The following is a 25,775-nucleotide window of genomic DNA, read 5'->3' as shown; positions in this document are numbered from 1 at the left end:
GAATCTAGCTGAGAAGTTTTGCTCATGGTATGCGGTTATAAATGACAGGGTCTAAAATTGTTAGTGAGTTCTTTAATTTGAAATTAGTCTACCTCTGACTTTCCAGAAAAATCACTAACAACAAAGGCAAAACATACATCTTCTGATGAACCTGACAGACAGTGGAACAGTGCCGTATTTTTGTAAGCATGGCAAAATTACTTATTTTACTCCTCTTTATGCTTATTATCCTGGTGACTACAAGGAATTTTTTGCTTTTCTAGTTGATCATGCAAGACTGTTTTGCATTGGTTGCTTCTTCAAAAGCAACTTTCAAATTCCTACCCCAGCGTCATATTGGTTATAATGGCAACAGAGGCTTTCCAGCACATTGATTGAAAACCAGTGAAGATTGCTAAAATATATGGCTAAAATTTACAGAGCTAATTTCCTAAATCTACACCCAGCCTACAGGGTTCGGTCCTTGGGGAATTAGATGGGAAATCAGGGGATATACCCTCAAAGGGACATTCATCTGAGGATGCTTAGGCTTGAGTGAAAGTATATGAAGTAGAAGGATTTTGCTCTTACCTCTTCTGTTATGGACTGTTTCTATTTTTGGGAGGTCCACAACTCTTACTATTTAGCAAGCCTTCACATCCTATTCCTGGGTGGGGCAGTGACCGTTCCCCACTATTTTATGAGTGAGGTAACTGCGAGGTTGTGTAAGGTCGTGTCAGGCAGGGCTGTGAATAGAAGCCCTGGAGCTCCACAAAGCAGTGCCAAGTCGCAGTCACTTAGCCACACAGCCTTCCAGGATGAATCGGATGAGTCTATGCTTGTCTGTCAGTACCCAGCCCCAGAGCTGCTGGATCCCACAGCCCTCCCAGGACCAAGACTGGACCCTGACATGCAGTTTGCCTCTGTTGTTGGTGCAAGTTGTGGTGCTTGCAGTTCAGTTTGAGCACTTTTCCTGTGCAAGGGCTGATCCACTTACAGGATCGCAACCTACTTATGTTACCAATTTAATTCTTTAATTTAGAAGGAAGAGATCTGAATACATTGGCCCACACATGTAGCAGAAAAAAAATAGTACCTGACTGTATAATTAAATACTGGATCATAACTCAGTTACTCAAGGAAGCGGAGCTGTGATTGGCATTTCCTAAGTTTCAAGTGCTTGATATAGCAACCTTAATGTGCTTTCAACACATTTAAATTTTTATATTCTATTTCTGTCTATCTTTTTGAAGATCATAGAGAAACTAACTTGCAAGATTATACTGCAAGTGAATCAGATGTTGTTTTTAAAGGATTTACTGCCTTTAGCTCACAGTTCAGTTAAATGGAACAGCCATATAGGAAAAGATTTGGGTATTACACTTCATTGTGCCAAACATGGTGTCAGTCAGACAGCAACATGTGAAGGATTTCTCTCATTTGACTACATGATGGAGGTCTGCGATACTGGAATCTCCAGGAGACCAGAACATGATTAAATAAGTGATGCTTTCTGGAAATCAAGATTCATTTTTAAATGTGCAACATTAGCATATATCAGCTACCTCAGGGCAAGTAGTGAGCCTTTTGTACAAAGACAATCAGTGTTAGTAGAGTTCAGATGCTCTCTGTTACAAATGACAGTTTTCAGCAGCAAATCAAGTGAGCACATGAACCTGGTGAAACAGACATGAAAATCACACTATTTCATGCACATGAACTGAGTCTTTGGTTAAAAATACATGGGTTTTAATCAGGGTATAGGTCTTTAGGTCATTTTTAAATATAGAACTTCAAAATTAGATTTGGGCTCTATGGGAAATAAGGAAATGCTACTCACTTAGAAATCATGTTACAGATACATTAACTTAGGTGGCTGTAATGAAGTCCCTGATCTGATTCTTTCGCATCACAGGATAGTGCTGTTGAGTTTGCTGGGGTGGCCATAATATACACATGTACGTTTTTTGTCCTTTCTTGTTTCCTTTTGACCAAAATCTTGACCCATTTTCAGGTGCAGTGAGTTTCTGTCTCTGATTTTTAAAAATATTTTTATTTTGAACAAAATAGGTTTTCAACATCCAGCTTGAATTATAAATAATTTTTCTTTGTCTTTCTTTATAATGACTATAGGGATGAGATGCTGTTCGTAGCTGGTGAAGAATCAGCCTAGATATTTTCAGGGCTTTGTGGTACAGAAAAGCCACTAACTTTATTATAAAAGGGGTCTTTAATTATACCAATGATTCCTTATACTAATCTAGATACTCATTAAAAATGGATAATTAATTGAGAAAAGGGGAAAAAAGAGGTATTTCAGAGTTTTGTTTTCTAGTTAAGGAGAGGTAGAGCAGAAGATAAACACAGATCAGGAGCTAGTTTTGAGAATGTTTTGATCTTCAGAATATTTTCATTGGCATTTCAGACATTTCTTGTATCTGATTTTCAGAGTCAATAGATTTTTAAGGCTAGAAGTCAATGTGATTTTGACTGGTTTTCTGCATAACGCCCAGTATTCTGCCTTGTAAGGGCAATAGCAATTCTTTGGAAAAAAATGCAAGAGTTTATATCTTTCCCCTTGACTTTCTGAAAGTATCCTCAAAAAATTTTAGGAGGTGAATAACTGCTTTCATTTGCTTTCCCCTTGTGTGAAATTACAGCGTTTCATTATTACCAAGTGATTTTTATTGTTATTGTGGTTGTTACTTTGACAACAGTGAAATAAGGACTGATCTGAGGCAATAATTTATTTCACTGAAAGCTGTGGGGAAAGCCTTTTGTTGTTCTTTTTGTGGAAAACAAGATTGCAGTTTGCTATGAGGATTTCTGTTAATTTTTGTAATCTAAATACTTCAGCTGAAATTCTCAAAAGAGCCTAAGAGAATTAGGAACTCAGGATAATTTCAAAGCACTGAAGTCTGTAGCATTTCTTGATGATGTTCTGCACATCAGATGATGATTTAAACAAGTCTTAAACTAGTATAACTAAAAAAAACCCCTAGCAGCTGTTCAATAGATGCTGGGGCAGGCCCATTATAAAATGTACTATGGTATGTCATAATGGTTAGGATACCAGTACATTCTATTTTTAGTACCATTGACTCAGTCACTTGAGTTCAAAAAATAAGCAGGGAACATCTGTTTATTGAAAGGATTTCCTCTACACTAATTTCTTTCTCTATTCCATCCTTTATAAAGTACTTCCAAAATTTTTAACTGATTCTTTTCAGAGTATAATCCAATTTATTTTCCAATATTCTGACACTGCATTAATTTTATTTTCTTATTAATAACTGATGCTGTGAAAAAGTAATTACTGTCTGCTGTTTCTTAACATTTTTTTTTTAATAATTTGGAGTGTTGCTTTTGCTATGTTTTTCTGAATTTTAAAGATGCTCAAGATCCCTCCATAAAGCTACTGTACCAAAAATCATACTGCTGGATTGTCAAAACAAATAGCAGTTTAACTGCCATCCATGACTCTGGTCCAGTATCTCTGTCAGAATATTTATCAGCTATTCAGCCAAATACTCGTAGAGCAGCTGTAGCCCTAGTCAGACTGAGTCTTATTCTGTCCTTCCTTTTAGCCTTGCTGTATGATTCATCTTTCTTCTTTTAGAATATTAGTCTATTTATATGTTGTAGAAGAAAGCAATAGCAAATTAAAGGTAAACACATGCATATTAGCATGATACAATTCTATACAATTAAAGCAATTTAAGTATTTTCCAGAATGGACATGCTTGGCATATGGTGTGAAAAAAGGAGGGGGACACTCACATGACATGGGTATGGCTTTTTGATAATGCTACCAAGACAACTACTCCACAAAAATACAGGAACTTCACTTTGTTTTCTGAGGAAGTTCAAGAGCTTTTGCATGACTATAAATTTTTTGCTTCTCTGAGCATCTCTTCCCAGAGGCCACCCAGCTCTAGCTATTTTATTGAGTAAGGCTCTGACCATGTGTTAGCCAGAATGTTTATTTTTCATAGGATAAGGTGACTTATTTTACTTTTTCCCCCCTAAGCTCCTCTGCTGTATAACCACAGAGGTTAGGAGAAAGAGGTATCAAATATTTGACAAATAATTCAGATCCTAGTCTGATCTCTTTTAGAATCCTGCTTTGATATGAGGGCCTCTTGATCTTGTTGGGGTTTTGTTGCTGTGTTCAAGTCTACAAGTACACAGCAGGTTGAAGGATCTGAACTGTGTTAGCAATTTTCTCCTGTAAGAGCCATTCTTATTTAATTTTGACACATTACAAATAACTGACTGTAAGCTAATAGTAACACTCTCTTCACCTCCCATAACCTGTAGTAAGATAAATAAACAGTCATCACAATCCAATGCAAAACTGAGAGTGTGAAAGTCACTGAGAAATAAATACTGCAGCAGCGCTACCAAGTGTGATTCATATTTCTGATCTCAGTCCAGCTACTAGCGGGCAGGTATCCACATCACAACCCTGACATAACTGGCACAATCTGTCCCACCTTTGCTGGAAGCCTGTACTAAAAAGAAAGAAACAAACAAATAAAAACACAGCTTGGTTTGTTGTCATGATTGAATTAACTCTAGCCCATAAGGATTGTAATAGATAGCTTAAAGTCCTTTAAGACAGTCCTTAGCAGTGTAATGGAGAGAGCTCAGAAAGAAAGACAGTTTAGATTTATTTGTTTTATTAAAATATCACATGTTCTACTGGGCTAACTGCTTTGTTTCTTAATCACTGGAATGCAAAATAAACTTTCTGTATTTCCGAAACATAAACTTTTCTTATTACCAACCCATTAGTGTTTTCAAGGATTTTAGTGAGGCATCTCAAGCGTAAAAGATAAGATGGAGGTGTTTTCAGGAGCCAGATACTACTGTCCATATTTGCAATATAGAACTTCATCAAACAGATTACTTGAAATGCCCTCTTTGGTAGACAATAACTGTTAACATCATGTTTACCTTTTAGATGATGCTTCCCCTGAAAACTTCTCTTTGGCATTTCCAGAACTAGATCAGCAGCTGCAGGTAAACTTTTATTTTGTTATGACAGTTCTACTTCACATTCACTATATTTGTTGTTATAAATAGCCTCTAGTTGTTACACTAAGGTGGAAGTTTTTAGTGGTGCATTTCTAGCCTATAAACATTTAATAAGACCGTATATATCCATAGAAGAAAACATTGTCTTTTCAAGATCTACAGAAAATTTAATTTAACATTTTTAGTCCAGCTGCAGGGAAATTACTATTTTAACAATTTCGCCTGCTTTTAAGATTTTCTATACAATTCCTGCAGTGCTGCTGCAGTGCAATGAAGAGAGTTCTCATTCATTTGATGGGAGAAGGAATGAGACAGGCATTATATATTCTAATGCCTGCAGGCTGCACTATGATATCATCAGTTTTCTCAGAAGCATTCCAAGAGAATAGTTTTGTGACCAGTCTGATTTGTCAGCATAGGATGATGGGCCCCCAATATACTAGACAGTGAGCAGTTGATGGCAGCTCCATGGTTCACCAGGCACAAAGCCTGTTCTGCATCCAGGGATTATTTTTTCCTCTGTGGTGGTTCTGGAGTGTTTGCTAGCTTTTGTAGACTACTTCAGATCATCCGAGGAGCATTTCAACTTCCCCTGATATTTCACTATGAAGGCATTTGTTTCCTGACTGTAACTTGAGAAAGGTATTAGTAGACCATTCGTTGTCCAATAATGTCATCTTTCCTGTACCCATCAACTCGTGAGACAACACAGGAGGGCTGCTGACTTCAAGGGCTGACGCTTCTGTCCTGCTGCTCTCATCAAAAGGATGACTGAGAAAGGAATGGAGGATGACAGAGACTCTTCTTGCTCTATCCCTCTCATCCTGAGGATATGTGCAGGTTCTTCAGGCATAAGTAGGAATTAATAACTGCTTAAGATTTGGGACAAAAGGAACAGGGTAGGATGCTAACCTCTTTATTCTACTAACTTTCCAGCCCAGCGAACATGATCGGTACTTTTTTTTCCTCAGAAGAATTGAATTTGAGAAAAGCAATCATGTTTCATGGCTGAAGCACTGAATTGAAAGTAAAGAACCTGCATTTTGCTTCCAACTCCATCAGTGACACGTTGCCTAATCCTGGAGTTTCTTCATCCCTCTGTTCATCTCTGAAATTAAGTTAATGAATTTTACCTTTTTTGTTAAAGAGCATTAAGATCACTGGGTGAAGGTTGCTCTAAAAGAGCAAAGTACGATTATTGTTGCTGTTGTTGATACATAAAAACAAAATCACTAGCATAGATATAAGTACTCTACAGGACAAGTGATGATTTTTTTATTAGGACTTTTATGACCCATATTTCTGGAACCTATAATATACTCTAAATATGGAATTTCATGATAGACTGAAAATGCTCCTCTGGAAACATTCAAGTGTGCTGGATAAATAATAGCTCTTCAATAGAAGTTTTTAAGTACAAACTAACACAATCCCACTAAGTGTATCCTATTGGTCTGTTAAGTACTTGACTTTTTTTTCAAGAAAACCTTCCTTTACTCTCATGATCTCAATGTGATAACAAAATCAAAGAAACAATCAAAGGCTTTGATTCATATAATGTTCTTTTTATTATCCTTCATAAACTCTCTTGGTAATATCAGGGTAGCTGAAAGGATAACTTATGAGAACTACCTGTCTGACTCAACCACTTAAAAGTATAAAATTTGTGGTAGCACTTCATCCTTTAGCTTTTCAAACTTATGTGCATATTTATATTTCGATGCCTTTATGTTCATCCAAGGGCAGTTAAGTCAACACAGGATTCTGAGCTGATGGAGAGGTAACATTGCATTCAAATTTAGCAATAAAAACTTGAATTTCCTTGCTTTTGTCAACCTGCATCACAGCTTCATGTGATAACTATTTTATGTAATTACAATATTTTTGATCACTTTAAAATTTCAAACAAATTTTGATACAAAGTAATCATTTACCTCATTACATTTCTTATTAATTGTGGTTTTTTTCAATTGCTATAATCCAAATTGCTGAGGGTTTGTCAGAACTGTATGGCATGTGCTTGCAATTCATGCCATCTTTGAAACAGGTAGCTCCTGTATTACAGAAACAAGTAAACATGGGCTTCCCCAGGACCTACAGAAGTAGTGAATGGTGGTATCCCTTGTCATTCCATCCATGCTTTTTTCGGTCCCAAAGTGCATTAATATAGAGCACACACATGAAGGGTCATGTAAATGAACCTTTTAATCAACTGTGGCAATAGCAGCCTGAAATGCTTGAATTTGTAACAATGCTGGTACATATGTTCATAATAAAAATATCATATCTTAGAGCCACAAGGTTTTCATCACTGTGCCATAAATACAGTCAAAAACATTTGAATTTTATTTAAAGAAGCAAACTATAAATCCAGGTTAGGTGGCTATGTAGTAATAAGCACCTTAAAAAAAAAAAGTAATAACTTTTCAGGTTTCAAGCATACAAAGGAAAATTTTGAAACCTGTTTTAAAAACAAACAAACAAAAAGCCTAAATTAGCTGATCCTTAAGCTGGATTTTGAAAGCAGCTTGAAAGCTATGCAAGTTCACCGAGTCACTTGGAAAATCAGAGCCTTAGAATTCTATGCATGCAGGCAGCAGACCACAGCCTGAGTACCAAGCAATTTGCACCTCTGTTTTAGGCTTCGAGCCCTCGTCTTCCTATGTTAGGCCCTGGCAGACAACTTGGCTATTTGAGCAGAATTACCTAGTGGTCCCACTTTTCCTCCCACAATCCATCCATACCTATTCCCTGGGCAGCAGTATCAGATGGCAGGGCAAAGTTCAGTGCAGCCTCCCCTTGGCAGGGTAACAAACCCTGCTGTCCAAGCACCCAGCTCTACAGAGGTAGAGGTGGGATTGCCTGGAGACAAGGTCTTTCTAGGAGACTTAGTAAAAAAGCTCGTTCTCTATAAGAACTCTTACTAAAGGATAGTTGTATTTGCAGCTACTTTCTGAAGAACAAAAATGATCAGTATGTGTATTCTGATGTACTAGCTAGCTTCAGACTAACATGTTTTATTTTCAAATTACTTTTTTGAATGTTACATTTTTCTACATGTTCCCAGAAGCAATTTGTAAGAAAATAACTCAACTACTCTAAATCAAAACTGATATGTGGTCAACCAGACATGAAAGCCCTACATATGAGAACAGAGTAGCTTAAGCTATATTTGCAGCTTTATTCTTAAAAAAACCCTCCACAACTAAAATAACTTCCTGCTAAGTTATCAGTGAAACAAAACTCGTATTAATTAATTTCTTGCTTTCAATTCCTTTTGTTTGCAATATTGGAAATTATTCTCTTCCCACTAACAAGCATTACCTGCTTATTTGGGCTTTGGTGTCTTTTCCCCCCTCCTGTGTGTGAGCCATTTGGTGGGTAGTGCAGCAAGGGTAGGCTGGTTACACTTGTCACTCTGTCACTGGGAAACTTTAACCTTTGCCTTGCGTAAAAGCTGGACAGGTCCTTGGAAGGCACTTCCTTGATTAGCTGCATAGTGGCCCCTCTGACAGACACTTTACTGCGGGTTATCTGCTGTATTTAGAAACATACATCAGCATGAAAGGCCTTGTTTAGGTCACTGAAGGGAGAGGAGGGTATCTAGTGTAAAGTACCTGCATTGCTATGCCCATTGCGTTGTCTGTCCCGTCCCAACACTTCCCGTGACTTGCTCAGTTCATCTCTCTGTTCTCCATCGAAGTCTTTATTCTAGCTGAGAGCTGGATCCTGAAGAGGGAAGAACACAAGTCACATATGGATACACAGGGTGTTCTATAATTCTTTATCTTTCAAAACCAGGTTGGATGGGGCTCTGAACAACCTGGTCTAGTGGAAGGTGTCCCTGTCCACGGCTGGGAGTTTGAACAAGGTGATCTTTAAAGTCCTTTCCAACACAAAACAATTATATGGTTCTGTGGACTCCTCTCATGAAATTGTGAGCTTGAGAGACATTTATGTCACATTTTGTATTACAAATCTGTGTAGTTAGATGGCTATAAAATTGCTGCAACAGAGAAAAAGCTCCAACCATTTATAACATCAGTTTTTTAAATCAAAGGATAGTTTTTCTTGCTTTAGTGGAGAATGCCCATATAACAGATGTAATGAAAAGTTATGAAAGTGGCAGTGTGTTGTGTGTGATATAAGCATTTAGCAGAAACCTTGTTTACTCTGGAACTTTAATTGCTTCTACTGAATGCCAGGATTCTTGTTAGACACATAAATTAATTTCAGAAAGTTTAAAAGTATACTGTGTTTTTAAAGAGGATGCTATATTTTTTTGAAATATATATTGATTCCCATGAGAATTCCTAGAGCACTGTGGTGCTCTATAATTAGATTTGATTGCCTATGAACTTGGCATGTCTCCTGTAATGCTGCTGTGATAACTTTGGTCTTAGATTATGTAAGACCATGTTATGCATGTATGTTAACATGTATGCATGTTCACCAAGTCAGAGCATCATACTAAGGTTAGAAAAGAATGGAAAATCTCCCAGGAAGGAGAGCAAAACTCACAATTGCTCTCATCCAGTTGACCTGAATTATTTGGATGAAAGAGAACTGCTTACTTTCATAGTAAAACTAGACTAGACTAGATGTATCCTAAAATAGGTATCTGAAACTGGTGGAAGAGTTCCAGTTGCACAACAAAAAGTAGCTGCAATGTGCTATTTTTGCTTGGCACAATGTGTTTTTTTCCATCGTAGAGGAGTGCACAAGGCCATATAATGAACATAGGCCACATTCAAAACATTGGCATTGGATTTTCCAGTTTTCCAGCAGAGTTTAGCTGAAAGTTACCAAATTTGCAAAAAGCAAGACACCACTCTTTAATTAGACCAGTGCTGAAGACTTCTAGACAAGTTCACATGAGCTGGAAAAACTGCCTGATACATTGTTTTCTTGAAACTTCAACTTTTTCAGGAGAAAGTTTTAATTTTTTTTCCACAGTTAAACAAACATGTAAATGCAAATAAACTTCAGTGAATTAGAAAATCAACTGTTTTAAAGTTTTTGAACGCTTGAATGGCACTGTCAACTCTACAGCTTTTGTGGATATGGAATGCTGATATTCATATGGCAAGGCAAAAGAATTTGTCACATGAGTGAAGCAAAAAAAAAAAAAATCAAACCTGAAAACTGTCATTCTGTGTCCCCCCAGCAAAGATTTTATTTAGAATACCCCCTTCAACCTGCCTTAAAAAGCAGGCAGAGAGGAGGTCAACCAGATTATTAGAGGAATGGAGCACCTCTCCTACAAGGAAAGCAGGTCCATTCCAACCCAAACCATTCTGTGATTTCCTATTTCTTCATGAACTGCCTTTGCATGTCATCTTCCAACATCTTTCATATCTGGATTCTGAACAAAAGTCTAAATAAATAGTGCATATGTCTTGTAAAGGTCTACATATATACATGCAGTTACAGGATGGTCTATAAGAGGATCTCTTAGTGTCTACCTGCTGGATTCTGCAGAACATTTATCAATGTTACAGTGAGTTACTCAACAAAATACAAGGAAAAATCAGACCTTGTTGAAAATCAGGCGTAATAGGATAGACCACCAGTATAACTCACAGCTGTAGCTTTTGTACTAGCTTTGTGAGCAAAATCAGAGATGCTGCATGTGCATATTTTGCCAGCACAGGAAAATGAGGGTGGATGACACTGGAGCCTGAAATGAACAGGATGAAAAGTAGCAACTGTTGCCATTTAATGCAACTTACTTTGGCAGGGGTTTTTTTGCTTGTCTAGCAGGTATACTTTTATTTACATTAATTTATGGACAGGCAAGGTACTTCATGAAGTAGCAAGCTCAGGCTGTCCTAAGAGGAAGTTAAAGTATGGCTGTTTGTTTCTGAGTAAAAAATACCCCATACTGCAAATTGAATTTTATTAAGGCCTTCTGAAATTAGTCACCTCAGTAAACTAGCAATCTCTTAACATAAAAATATTATACAGACTTCATGGAATGCCATTGGATAGTATGTGCAATACTTCCCATTGCCTGGCCACAGACATTTAGAAAAGTCCTTCCAGGTGGAATGGAGATTTGTATCTCTCCTTTTCCCATGTTATTGCAGTAGGAAGTGTTTTCTAAATAAGCCCGTTTCATATCCTACTGACCAGAAATTACTCATGGATGCTGTAGATACTATCTCTGAAACCTTTCTTAGAAGTCTTCAAATTACAGAAGAGCAAACCAAATTCTCCAGTTCCAGCTGCTCCATGACTGGAAGTGTTCAAGGCCAGGTTGGATGGGGCTTGGAGCAACCTGGTTGAGTGGAAAGTGTCCCTGCCAATGGCAAAGGGGCTAGAACTAGATATTTTTGAAGGTCCTTTCCAACCCAAACCACTCTATGATATGATCCAATGATATTCTATCTAGTCATTTGAAAACATAATCACATTTATGTTTAAAAGAAAAATACACTAATAATTTAAAGGTTCTTGATATAGTGCTTAATACCATCAGACAAATTGAAAATAATTTTATTAACAGAAATTAGTAAACTGATTGTATAATTTGTTTTAAGTTTAATTTAAGTGCTAAAATATCAGTGTAAGAAAAAACGTCACTGAAGAGGAAACAATAATGGGAAGGGGTTTAAAAGTCAGCAACTGGTTCTAAGTGAGACTTAGATACTAAGTTTCTGCATGACTAGATAATTTTTAGCTCTCTATATATATCTTTTGAGTGGGAAGCTGGAATATAGAAACTGAACACTGTTTTAATTTTTAAACTGATTTAAACCAGCTAGATTAGCAGAAACTAAATTGGAAGCAAATCCAAGGTGGTTTTTGCTTTGTTTTTGCTGTGTTTTTCTTTTGAAGTATCACTGTTTGGGGACTTTCCCCTTGGTACTGTTCAAAATTGTTTTATTGTGACGCACTTGTTGGTGGCTGATCTCTGGTAGATAGCAGAGATGCTGCTTTGGCTCATCCCTGCATTCTTGGATTAGAGCACTGAGACTTCTATATTCAGTCTTGTTAAATTTATGCTTATTATTTGGGTAGCTATATGAATGGTGCTACTGCTCATCCACATTGAAATGCAATTAAAAGCCCTTTTCTAGGGATTAGATTCATCAAGTAATGAGCTGTCCTTTTCCTTGGGTTCCCAAAATCTCCAAGATCAAGGAGGATGAAACAATGTGCTGCAAAACAATTCTGCTGCAACAGTTTCACATTTAGAACATGGAAAATGAGTGTCTGTGTTAAAATTTCAGGGAGGAATCACATACCATCTACAAGTACTTGCAAGGTCCATATATTACTTACATCTGTGATTTGGGTTATGTCTGAAGCCAGTTTACCCTGTCTCCTGAACAAAAATGTTTTTAATCTTTGACTCTGAATATGCTTAGTAAAATTTAAATTTCCAGTTTAGATAAAACAAAGGATTACAAGATCATAAATAGGAAAAGTCCGACTACTTGTGCTTTTCTTTTCCTAATAATGTCATTAAGGGAATATTATACTACATGGAAGAGTCAGGGTAGAACAGAAAGAAATGCAAAATAATCTACTAACTAATAATCTAATAACTCGATTGGATATTATTTAACTGGGCAGTAAAGGAACTATTTTAAGTGTTTCCTTTTACTTCAAACACGTGGCTCAAGCGTGCTATTTGGAGTTCATTTACAGTCAATAGATTCATGATTAATAACTTAAAAATACTTCCTGAAAGTGTTATGACCAAAATGTGACAGTCAAGCCTGAAGCCTGAATTAAGATGCATTCTTTTTTAAGGAGCAAAAAGCGCCTACATTTAACCAAAATGTACTTTCAAGAACTTTGATGAAATTCACATGAGGAGTCCTAGGACAGATTGGTTTTATTTGGCATATTTATTACATTCAGTGTGCGTTGAAAAAAGGCTGATCTTGCTGCAATGATATCATTTCCTGCAGTGAAAAGATGTGTGTGATAGGTCTGACCAATGCATCAGCTTTAGCATTTACATATCACTCTAGCTGAAAAAGAGGGAGGTAAGGGAGAAATCCTTATTTGAAAAATCTTCAGAGATATTTTGCAAAGCTGACAAGGAGAGTTCTGAAAATTCTTACAATGTTTGAAGTTTTACACATATGCAGGGAACTATTCTGGGCTTTTTCCTTCCATGAAAGGCCATCACTAGGAGTAGCTGGCCATATCCTGCAGTTAAGGGAACAAATTCTTAAGGTATTCTCACAGGAATTTAGATAAATACTGTATCTTTCAAAATATGTGGGGTTTTAACTAATATTTCATTCAAAAACAGTGGGGTTTTTTTCTTCTTTTTTTTTCTTAAAGCCTCTGCCTCCTTGTCATGACTCTAAGGAATCTATGCAGGTGTATAAACAGCACTGCAAAATAGCAGAAGAGTACAATGAGGTCAAGAAAGAAATTGCCCTGCTGGAAGAAAGAAAGTGAGTAGCTTTCCCAAAGGATTTACTGTTGTATATTCTCTTTGTAAAACCATGTTTGAAACATGAAGGTTTAACACTGTATTTTCTGACCTTATATACATATACACTTATATATGTATATACTTATTTATACATACCTTGTAATTGTGGCCTTCCAGTATCTGAAGGAAGCCTACAAGAAAGATGGAGAGAGACTGCTTATAAGGGCCTGGAGTGACTGGACAAGGGGGAATGGCTTCCCACTGCCAGAGGGCAGGGCTAGATGGGATATTGGGAAGAAATTCTTCCCTGTGAGGGTGGTGAAGCCCTGGCACAGGCTGCCCAGAGAAGCTGTGGCTGTGCCATCCCTGGAAGTATTCAAGGCCAGGTTGGACAGGGCTTGGAACAATCTGGCCTAGTGGAAGGTGTTCCCTGCCTGTGGCAGGGGGTTGGAACTGGATTATCTTTGGGGTCCCTTCTAACCCAAGCCATTCTATGATTTCATGCCTCTGCCTGATGGTCACAGTAGAGTACAAGTTGGCCATTGCTCTGTAAGATCAACTGAGGCCACTAAGGGCTCTGGGCCCTCAGCTTTGTGGATGTCCCTTAAATCCTTCATTGACAGCCTCTAGGTCATATAACAATCCAGTTCAGCTGGTACAGGTCCCCTTTTCAATTTTAGGTTTTTTTCAATAAACTTTGCATGCTTTAATGAAGAACATAATGGATCCTCATTTAGGCTTCAAATACTTGACAATATTAGTAAACATGTTTTTGTGAGGTAGGAATCTTCAGCTGCAGAAACAAGATGATGGGAGGGAAAATGTTAAAATCCTGTAGTCTTACAAGACAGCCAAAGGACTCCCTGAATCCAAACTATGCAGCGTAAGAAAGTGAGATGTCTTTATCCGGGTTGATGGCTATAGGCACAATATAGTTACTTTTTGCCTGAAGTGTCAAAGCTAGTTGAAGTTTCCCACTGCAAATCCCCTTCCACTGAAGGACCTGGTGTGGCACTCAGATGCTGACAGACTGGAACAAAAGCTAAAAAAGATGATGTCCAATGTCATGGGAAAATGCATTTTGCATTTGATTCATCATTTTGCAGTGCTTCCATTTGATCCATCATGAATTGAACTAGGCCAATCAAAAGTAATTGGTATTTTAAAAAATATTAGAAGATAATTAATCATTAAAAATTTGCAATGATTTTTCAAATTTGGTTGTCTAATATAAGCTGCTCACATATGTATTTGGCAATCAATTCAGTGGAAACCACATGTCTTTGTCTACTCTGAAAATCCAAGCACAATATAAAATATTAAATGGTTGTTTAAGTGCTTGACTTTAGTTGTATAAACACCAAAGGTAGCCTTAAATCATATGGGTTTTAGAGTCTAATATAAATCCATTATTATTATTATTGGCACATCCCTGAATCAGTTATGCCTATTTATGAAGAATGCTTGGAGCCATGAAAATGAGACATTCATTTATATTTTTGCACTTTCTGGAATTAAAAAAACATTGCTGTTTGAATGCAATTTTTTTAATCGATAAATGTGTGGTACTAGCTAACTTAGAAATGGTTTGCTTCTTGAGAACGGCAGGTAGATGCACAAAATTGTTTACCTGAACTCACAACTATCCTAATCAGCTTCTGAGCCCAGAGGTCAGCCTCTCAGTGGTGCTTGTCCTGGATGAATTAAAGGGCTTCAGGCTGGCATTTTCCTTCATTCCACCAATGAATGTCAACAGTGGAACAATGTCAGGAGGCTTCCACCACTGCTATCTTTGCTGAACCTGTTCTGTGAATTCCATGCTCCCATAAACACATGTTAAGAATGGCTGAATAAGGCAACAAATGGAATTATATTATTGTGAGTCTTATGTACCTTCTAATTACATATTTGCTGCCTTATGTTCGCATGCTGTATAGCTGTGAAGTGCCTAAACATGACAAATATCATGGCAGCACTTTTCACACCTCCCATGTGTTTTAATCTGAAAAAGTGATCCTACCACACTGGGATCAAAGACGTTTAATTTCCTACAGACTGGTGCACTGTGGTTGCCTGATTTTGAGGTTTAACAAGCTGCAAGTGCCAGCTGAAGGTGTTTTTTCTCCAGATGTGGACTGTTTATAACTCTTCCATCCAAGCAGATTATCCATTTTGTAGTATTTTGGAGCAGGTCTCATGAGACTGCCTTTCCCCCATGGGCTATCTTTCCTTTCTGTAGCAGTCTGTTTTTATTAAACCCTCCAGAAACTAACTGGGACCTCTTTACCACATGAAGTTTGGTTGAAATTGAAAGGTGGATTAGAAAGTTATTAGGACATGTGTAACTTTACATACATGTAAGCAAACAAACCTGAACACGTTAGCCTTGATTTTTATCTAAAGCTAGATAGAAAGGGAGTATAAGTGTGGAGGCAACAGAGTAAGTGAGAAGTAAAAGAGTTTTGCTCTAGCGTTCACGGATTGATGTCTAAAAACATTATCAGCACTTACAGTTTGAGAGTTAAAAGTAGTTTAGGGGGTAGCATATACTGAATGAAGAGTGGATTAGAATGGCTGGGGTGGCATGCATGTTTTGCACTGTGTGTGTATATATATATATATATATGCATGTATATACTTATGTGTGTATATACTTATATATGCACCTTGCAACTGTGGCCTTTCACTACCTGAAAGGAGCCTGCAAGAAAGATGGAGAGAGACTATTTACAAGGGCATGTAGAGATAGGACAAGGCAAAATGGTTTTAAACCAATAGAGAGTAGGTTTGGATTGGATATTAGGAAGAAATTCTCCCCTGTGAGGATGTTGGGGCACTGGAAATGGTTTCCCAGAGAGCCCTGGCTGCCCCATCGCTGGAAGTATTGAGTATTCCATTTTTAGAAGGGAAGGATGCTTTAACTTGTCTAAAAAGTCTGATGAGATGCACAAGCTTTTGATTTATAATCAAATTGAAAACATGGAGTTTACAGTTTTCTAAAATTCGCCCCTGCTGTGGTCATCTTCTTCTACATTTGAATTTGAATGTATGGAAACGAAGATTCCCAATTGCCTACTACACCTGCTATCTATTGTCTATTTCTCTTAAATACTATTTTGATAAAATGGACGGTGATCAATTTTCATCCCTTGTAATGGGAACAAACAGCTTTTATAGTGTACATTTTTCAGTGTACATTTTTATCAAAGGCAATCACAAGTGCTGTTGGATGGTACCCTTGCCAGTGCTCCCAACTTCTCTCCACAGATCAATTCACTTGTGTCATTCCAATGGCAAGTCCCACCTGGCAGCTTCTGTACCTGTGGTATCTGCTGATAGTACACACAGAATGCTGAAGGCTGTGACTGACAGGAAAAAAGCAGAAAATTGATTGCGCAAATATTTTTTATTTGTTGGCTAGGAGGAAGAAATAATATTAACCTGACATAAATATCTGTACAAGTATTAGAGCTTTTTAGCAAAAAAAAAAAAAAAGGAATAGAGATAATTCTACTTTAAACAATTTTTGTTCCAACCACCAAAGTTCAGTGTAACCTTTCATACATGAAATAATACATGCAGGTATATTTTTATATATATATATGGGGGTTTTTTAAGAAATAGAAAGTTGAAAAATATTGTTTTATAAATAGTGAAAAACATTGAATCTTTTACAAATTTTCAAAGGCTTTTACTTCTGCTTAGCTTGACTTGTAATGTGAACATCGAGTATGGACAAAGTAAAAAGTCAGTGAAGTGAAATGACAAGGGTTGCTTTTCATCAAGGCAAGAACAAAGCTTACTTAGTTTTTCTTTTGTGCAATATAGATGGCAAGAAAATGTACTAGGCTGGCAGTGGGAGAGAAGATGACAAGAATTTCACAGGAAAATGGGAAATGCCAAAGAGAAAAAGAGGTTGCAGTTTCAAAAAAGGGAAAATCAAAGGACAAAGCAAATAAGGAAAGGAAAAGAAGTTACTCAAGAACAAAAAAGGAAGCAAGAATTTGAAAGTACATTGGGTAGATTTTTTTGCTAATTTAATCATAGCTTTGTTTGCTATCTTCACTCAAACTCTTCACATTTATGCCAGCAATACGTAGTACAAGGGGAAAAAAACACTCTGGAATGGGAGACATGCTTGAAAATAAAAGAAAAGGGTGTGGAAGCGAGAACACACCACATTTAGGGCACAGAATGTAATTTAATTTATGTTCCAGAAACACACACGTATTTCCATAACAGATGGTTTTGGGTATCTAACTTTGGGTGAAAGGGATGGGATGACTGGTTATTTTGAGCACTTGTTATATTGCTATTACTAGATAATGACCCTGGATTATGTAGTTAAATATTAGAGTTGCCATGGTTGCTAGCTCTATCTTATATTCTTAGCACTGGCTGATTATCTCTTTTTCCTCCCCCAGACAATTCTAATATAACTCTACAGAAAATATCATTTGATCACCACCTGGTTTAGGATCATTCATTTTCTTGGCCATGGATATGATTTCTTTTCCTTCTTTTACACATTACAGTAGACACAGAATCATAGAATTGTTAAGGTTGGAAAAGACCTTTAGGATCATCAAGTCCAACCACCAACCCAGCACCACCTCTTTGTTCACCATTAAACTGTGTCCTCAAGTGCCAGCCACCTCCACGTGTTTTTTTAACACCTCCAGGGATGGTGACTCCACCACTTCCCTGAGCAGCCCATTACAGTGCTTGACAAACCTTTCAATTAAAAAGTTTTTTCCTGATATCTAATCTGAACCTCCCCTGGCACAACTTTAGGCCATTTCCTCTCACCCTGTCCCTTGTTCCCTGGGAACAGAGCCTGGCCCCCACCTGGCTCCACCCTCCTGTCAGGGAGTTGTGGAGAGTGAGAAGGTCCCCCTGAGCCTCCTTTTTGCCAGGCTGAGCCCCCCCAGCTCCTTCAGCTGCTGCTGGTGCTCCAGACCCTTCCCCAGCTCCATTCCCTTCTCTGGACACCCTCCAGCCCCTCAATGTCTCTCTGGTAGTGAGAGGCCCAGAACTGGACTCAGGACTTGAGGTGCGGCCTCAGCAGTGCCCAGCACAGGGGAACAGTCACTGCCGTGGTCCTGCTGGACACACTATTTCTGATAAAATCCAGGATCCCAGTGGCTCTCTTGGCAAATGACATACAGTGGAGATGCCTGCTTAATTTTGTGGGAGTCTTTCTTATGTTTTAGCTTGCTCTCATGACCGTAGGACTGTTTCTAAGCTTTTTAGTCTAGAGGATTTCTCCAGGTACACTGTTTCTTGAGTGTCTTTCTCAACATTGTGAAGACAAGTTGTTTTCAGACTTCCAGGTACTTCAGAAAAAGATTGGCATAAACTTTAAAGGCAACCTTTTAGCTCAGTAATTTTTTGCATTCTAGACCTGTGTTTTCATCATCTCACATGTATGCAAAATATATGTTACTTGCCAAATACTAGAAACTAAATTACAGCTTTTCTAATACGGAGACGTCCTCTTCTAAAGGAAGTGTTCTAGCCTTTGGAAGGTCCTTTCCAACTCAAACTTTTCTGTCATTCTCTGACCTTTTATGTGTTGGCATCTGAGACACATTTACATTAAAGCAAAGTTTAATGTCTTTAGTGATGTTGTTTTTAGATTAATTAGTAGACTTTGAACATGCAAGGACAATCTCCTCAGACAGCAGTTACCTTACAGTGTGTCATAATTCCCCATTATGGGAAAGCCATGCCAAATATGGGAAGAGAAAATGACCTTATGGGCACCAGTACACACCAGTTGTCGGGGAAGATACTGTACTGCCACAGATGCATGATCCTGGATACCTTGTTCACAATGGGGGAAAGACAAATCTGATTCTTTGTATTCTGGAAACTGTTTTCCTTGTGTCCAGTCCATTTCTAAATACACTCATCTGCAGACAGTTATCTGCTTAGTCTGTCACTTTTCTTTGTATTTATTCCTTGTGAATATGAGTGTTAAGGAGCTCTGTTCTCTGCATGTTCAGTCATTAAGGCCAGAACAAGAGAAATAATTTCGCTAAGACCATGCGTGCTTTTCTCCTGTTTTGGCATGGCTTATGGTTTATTGGTTTATGATGCAAATCACTAATGTTGCCTCCCAAACCCCTCCCCAAAAAAGAACACTTCAAGTGCAAGTTACAGATTGTCTCAAAGCTTTGAGTACCTCAGCACTAGTTTAGAAAATACCTTATCAATACCGTTAATATTTAAACTTGGGGTAGCCATTAACAGAAAACACAGATTACACAGTGCTACATCTATTTATTAAGCATCCACAACAAAGTCTAGATGGTGCAAGAGCTTAGTATGGTGTTCTCTAACCTCTGAAAGCTAAGTTCAAATCTTGGATTAGATCAGATGTAAATGTTAGTTACTGTCCTCATCCTTTTGTGAGCTCCGTAAACTACACCATTCATAACATTTAGCAATTCCCTGGTACTCTAATTTTAGATCTGTGGCAAGCTGACAGTATTAGCCTGAAACATCACCCTATCCCACAAACAGGTGTTGATCCTGATGGGAAGGGAGTAAGTAAGTTCTGCTGACTCAGAAGTGGGCAATTTTACTACCTCAGTGCAAGGAAATTGCTTTCTGTGAGGGAGGTACGAGAGTGTGGACTACAGCAATAAGTATATTTTGATTTTAATGCACTTAGAGTTTGTTTGCTAGCAAAGCTAAATCCTGGGGAGGGGGGAGGGAAGTTATCTGTGCTACTTGAATATTACTGGAGAGCAGCATGAAAGCCATGCCTGCACAGAATGTCATCAAATCAGGACTGACATTCATTAATAGAGCTGTCTGAGTTTACACGTTGCCTTTCTGTGCCTCTCCTGGCTCAAGTCCAGAGCAGTCAGTACCATTCCTTTTCAAGTACTGAAAGTCCCCACCTGCTTTTAAGATGCTGATTACCTATTAGTGTGTTCACTGCATCTCCCTTTTAAGAAGCTCATGAGTGTAAGAAAAGTAAGGAAGAATGATTCTGAATTCATTTGTTTGGACACTTCTGATTTAACAATCTGTAATTTGAAAGAACTTAATTTAGCCCTTCAGTCCAACATTGCACCAGAGAGTAATTGCAAAGAAATATTGCAGAAGTTCTGATTTGCTCTCCAGAGACAAAAGGCTTCCAGAGAAAGTCCAGAGAGACTGGGAAAAAAAAAAAAAAAGGCAACTGGAGTTGTAAAACCTCATTGTCCCTGAATGTATTTCCCACATTAAATCATTCCTCCATGGCCTCTGGCCCATGAATAAGAGCTGTCTAGCAAGACTGTCTTGCCCTCTATGAAAATTGGTTGATCTAGAATGGCGCAGCCACAGAGAAATGAAACTCTTAGTGGCTTGCTGTGTTTAAAACTTGTACAGCTATGTTGTGTTAAATGTAAACAGAATGCTACTGAGCAAAAATACCCTTTTGATGTTTTCTCTCAAAAGCCTAATTGAATGCACCTGTCACCTGGTGAAAGGAAAAAGAAGAGGCTTTGCTGCAGCATAGCTGCATTACCTCAGTAGTAGAAAACAAAGACATCATATAGGAGGGTGCCTATATGCTGCCTTTTTGAGATGAATTAAAATTTCTGTAACAGTTGCTAACTCTTCTCTCTTTTTTTCCTTTTATTTTTTATCTAAGGGAAGCACAGTTGGTAGAAATGGCTGTGCCAAGGGTCTCTTCTAACTTGTGACTCTTTGAACTGCGGTAACTGTGACTGTAAACAGTCAACTAAACCATGGGCACACATGCTATCACTGAAAGCTGCAGTAAAGACAGAGGAAGGTCAAACTGATCCTAAAAGAAGGTCAGACAGAAGTGTTTTTCAAAAGCAAGATTTACAGTTTTCCTGCTCTAAGTGGTAGCTTTGCAACTACAAGTAACATAAGTGATCAGCAAACACAGAAATGTTCTCTTTTCATGAATACTCTGACCTGTGGGAATAGAATTCCTGATCTGTAGGAATTTCCTGTCTGAAAGCATTGGTCTAGCCTGACAAGAGGGCTCCTTTAAGGACTGCAGTGAAATCTATCCACTATGAAGGCATTAACAACTTCCCACTGATGATCTACAAGCATTGTTTTGACATGACTGAAAAATAAAGTCACAGGGCTATGAACAGTTAAAAGATTAACTAATCTCTGAGATAGAATGATCAAAAGAACCTTTTAGAAGGGACTTCCTGTAATGGAATTTTCGACTTAAAGGGAAAAAAAAACCCAGAGGCCAGGCTAGCCTGGTGGGTGACTAAGGGGAGAGCAATTAGATACTCAGTGAATTACTCATGCCTTCAGTGTGTTTTAAGACCTCTTTTATCTTAACTTGTGCTGAGGTAATTTCAGTTGATACTATACAGGAAACTCCGGCTCCTGGCCAGCTCTGGGCATACAGGGCACTGTGTGAGTCCATCCAAAAGAAGCCACAGCTTAAATCCTCCTGTGTCTCCACTTAAGAAGACCAGGAAGGGTCAGGTTTGCAGCTATATCACTCTTCCTCAGCAGCAGGGCTAAGGTCTGAGCCTAAACACATTATAGAAACAATAGATGTAGTTCAGATTCAGTGCCTAGTACTTACTGACTGGATTTGTCTGTAGTAGAGAAAAGGAAACCAGGCACACTTCACAGAACTTACTGATAAATCTAACCAACCAAACAAAAATACCTCACTCTCTTTCAATGATATCTGGTATCAAGAGAAAAATAAATTGTTATTCTTCTGGTAAAGTATTAGCAAGACATCTCCAGGAACTTGATTCTCCACCATGAACTGCATGTTCAGCTCTTACTGACGTTAGAAATCACAGAATCATGCAATCAATAGAATGGTTTGGATTGGGAGGGACCTCAAAGCTCATCCAGTTCCACTCCCTGCCATGGGCAGGGACACTTGCCACTAGACTGGTTGCTCCAAGCCCCATCCAACCTGGCCTTGAACAGTTCCAGAGATAGGGCAACCACGGGTTTTGGGCAACCTCTGCCAGGGCCTCACCACCCTCACAGGGAAGAATTTCTTCCCAATATCCCATTTCACCCTGCTTTCTTTCAGTTTAAAGCCATTCCCATGTCTTGTCACCTGTGTGAGGAGTCCCTCTCCAGCTCTGTTGGAGCCCCATTTGGTACGGGAAGGGGCTCTAAGGTCTCCCCAAAGCCTTCTCTTCTGCTGAGCAGTCCCAAATACAGACACATGAACACAGCATTTTTCAGGTTTGGTCACTGAACAGCAAACCTATCAGAGATTTTGGAAGCTTCATCTTTTAAAGGGAAAAAGCAGGACTCTAAAAAATTAATTTTCTAGGTCCTTGTTTCACGCAAGTTCAAGTAATACAAAGTAAGTTAACAACCCACAGCCCATCTTTGACCTAACACATGACAACAAATTTTTGCCTACTGCTATTTTTAATATTTGGGGTTTTTTTTTCATAATCATCAGAAAAGAGCTGATTGCCAGACTGGAACAAGTGGAAAAAGAAAGCATGGATGCTGCTCAGCTGGCTAAGGAGTATGCAGAACTGACAGAGGAGAACCGAACACTGAAGCTGGCCCAGACGCAGTGCGTGGAGCAACTGGAAAAGCTCAGAATACAGTACCAAAAAAGACAGGGTTCCTCATAACTCCCAACTAGCTCATGTGAGGCAGTTCATACAGGATTGTTCCTGTGTTGGAAAGAGATTTTAAAATAAAGATCTGTTTAATATGTTGCAACACTTTACTACAGATACAGAGTATGTAGAAGTCTATATTTGATTTAATGCTTGCCACCCAGTAGCTTAATATAATGGATATTTCATCCATTATATAATGGATGTTTTATTTCAAGTAATGTAATTGAAGTTAATCTATCCCCATTATATGTTCTAGTGGATCAGGTTTCTTTTCTAAACATATTTCTTCCAATTTAAGAAGATATGGATACACTAGAAAATTATATAAATAGTCTCTGTGCTGGAAATTTGGATCATACTAAGGCATACAGCAGGGACAATATTAATATATGGAATAGATGCATGTTAATTTTAGTTTGGTGAACTCTTTTTAAATTATTTTTCCTCATGCCTAAAGTGTTTGGAAGTTATCTTGAAGCAGATCTCCTCACTGGTAAAAATTATATTTCATGTCAACTTCACACTGTTGTATAAAATCTGAGAAATTTCACATTTAAAGTTGAAGTAACAAAATCATTTTTTATCAAATAAATGCACTGCCAGTGATAATTTGCAAGTTATAAAATTAAAAGCAAACATATGAGATCAAACTTACCTTCCTCAAGTGTAAAGATTACTTGAGAGCCTTTTTGTTGTACTTTTGGCATGCAAGGAATGAAAAATTATTGTAAGAATTATAGTTTCATCATAGTTTCAACTGAGACTATGTCAGTAAAATTGTTATGAGGATCTTTTGTTCTTATTTTCTGGTCTGTTTTGAAACATAAGTGGCTGTAAGTATGGACAGGAGTTCCATGATACACAAAAAACCAGGAAGTAAAATGTCAGTTTTACTTGCTCTATTTATCCCTTTATTTTCTTAGATCAACTGAAAAATCTTTGTTATACTTCAATTTCTATTCATACAGCAGTTTTTCATTAAAAGTTGATGTAGAAAAGCCCTTTTATGTTCTGAATGTTCTCAGATTACCTTGTATTTTAAACTCTGCTTGACAGATGCAGCTTGTCACATCTTCATGAGCTTGGAATTCAACTTAATGTGTTATTAGTACTGAAATGTGTCTTAGTAACTGAAAACTATGAACTTAAGATTTCCACCAGAACTTTAGCTTTGATTGTTATCACTGATCTATTATGAAAATGGAATTTGATGTTAATCAGAACAATTCCTGGCAGCAAAGGGGACAAATAAAGAATGACAAGCTGCCTGTTATTGTTCTGTGCTAATTGCCTACAGTATTCCCTGCAGCACAGGTGTGAAAACTGGCTCTGCGTTACTCCAAGCACCTGGCACTGCAGCAGGAGAGCATGAAGAGGTAGCCAGAGAGGACAACCTTGTTTCCACTTCTCCTCCTGAGCCACCAGGGCAGCGTCACCATCCAAACCTGGCACTGCTTCTTGCTGTACCTGGGAAATCACCATTCTTGAGGCACGCACTTCCTGCTGGGATGCTCCTGAGCCATATAACATTGTATTTATTCCTCTTTCCTTATTATCTGAGGATCCAATTTTCCCTGTACCTTGTGGAAGTTGAAGAGGAAAAAAAACATAATAAAAACCACTTGGAATATTGGGCCTGGAAGTGCTGGAAAAGCCTTGTTTGAGTTTTCCACTGATGGGAAACATAACCTGAAGAGGAATCAGAGTTTTGTTTTGACCACAGAATCTAGAATGTACTTTTTTGGCCTGTGTTTATGCCTTCTGAGCAAGAGAACTCTCATTTTAAAATAGTTTGTCATTTTAGTCAAAGGTTTTTCTATCTAGCCTTGAAAACATCATCCAGTCAGATGATTTCAGTGAATTCATTGAAAACCATATAAAGTACATAAAATCAGTTTATTGACAAACTGGCTTTGGATGCAAATGAATCAGACAGCAGACCTTTACTTACAAATAACTGTGTTCGCCTTGAAATTTTCTATTTAAGTGCAGCCACTATGCTTTAGAGATCAGAAAAATAACAGATCATATGCCGGGAGAAAAACCTTAGGGAGAGCCACAGTCAGGTGGAGAAGGAAAGCTTGGGCCTCATTTGTGACAACCAGCATTTTGAGAATAGTCAGGGAGTATGTTTTTCCTAACCTGTAGGTACTGACCAGTCTGGAAGAATTCAGGAAATATTTTACAGATGTGCAGACACCGAATTTTTGGTGTGGTCCAGCCTACCAGCCTGGATAAATATAAAATTCTTAAACCATCCCAAACTAATTCAAGTCAGATTTCTATTCAACTTGGACTGTAGCTATGTGCAATCAAATTTTCCTCCTGCTTTTAGTTATGGTGAAAATAAAAAATTAACAGCCTTGTATGAACGTATTTGCCTGCATGCATGCTCATGTGCCTCAGAGCAGTGACTCCGAGAAACTGTATCAAATACAAATGAGTAAAATTGATATAGAAGTACTAAGGAAGAAAAATTAAAGTATCTCTTGAAAACTATTCTTAAAAGAAAAAATAGTTGGGGAAGTGGGATTCAAAGGCAGGAAGGCAGGGAAATGGAATTTTCCAAAAATATTCATAGGCAAGTTAAATTAAAACGTAGCATAGTCAACATAACCCAGAAAATCATCCAGGTGTTGAAAAGAGTAAAGGTAGCTGGAACTACCTTCTGAGAGGTAACTGCTGTGTCTATCATCCATCTCCTGATCTGTTTATCAAGAGCATAATAGTGAGAAATATTTCAC

At 38.0% G+C, this 25,775-nt stretch overlaps 1 protein-coding gene across 2 annotated transcripts in view; it reads left to right on the top strand.

Annotated features, from left to right (window-relative positions):
• MAP3K7CL (MAP3K7 C-terminal like) overlaps positions 1-24,299 on the top strand; it is a 32,397-nt gene extending 8,098 nt beyond the window's left edge. For both annotated transcript variants that reach the window (XM_032098245.1, XM_032098246.1), the window contains 3 exons: positions 4,946-5,004; positions 13,324-13,439; positions 22,860-24,299. In XM_032098245.1, the coding sequence (XP_031954136.1) occupies positions 4,946-5,004; positions 13,324-13,439; positions 22,860-23,040 (356 nt within the window). In that variant the 3' untranslated portion in view covers positions 23,041-24,299. The remainder of the gene's footprint in view (positions 1-4,945; positions 5,005-13,323; positions 13,440-22,859) is intronic.
• The last annotated feature ends 1,476 nt before the right edge of the window (positions 24,300-25,775 follow it).

The sequence above is a fragment of the Corvus moneduloides genome, chromosome 2, assembly GCF_009650955.1.
Source record: "Corvus moneduloides isolate bCorMon1 chromosome 2, bCorMon1.pri, whole genome shotgun sequence".
NCBI classification, from domain to species: domain Eukaryota; kingdom Metazoa; phylum Chordata; class Aves; order Passeriformes; family Corvidae; genus Corvus; species Corvus moneduloides.
The sequence above is the reverse complement of the archived record's forward strand: the minus strand, read 5'-3'. Positions and strand labels throughout refer to the sequence as shown.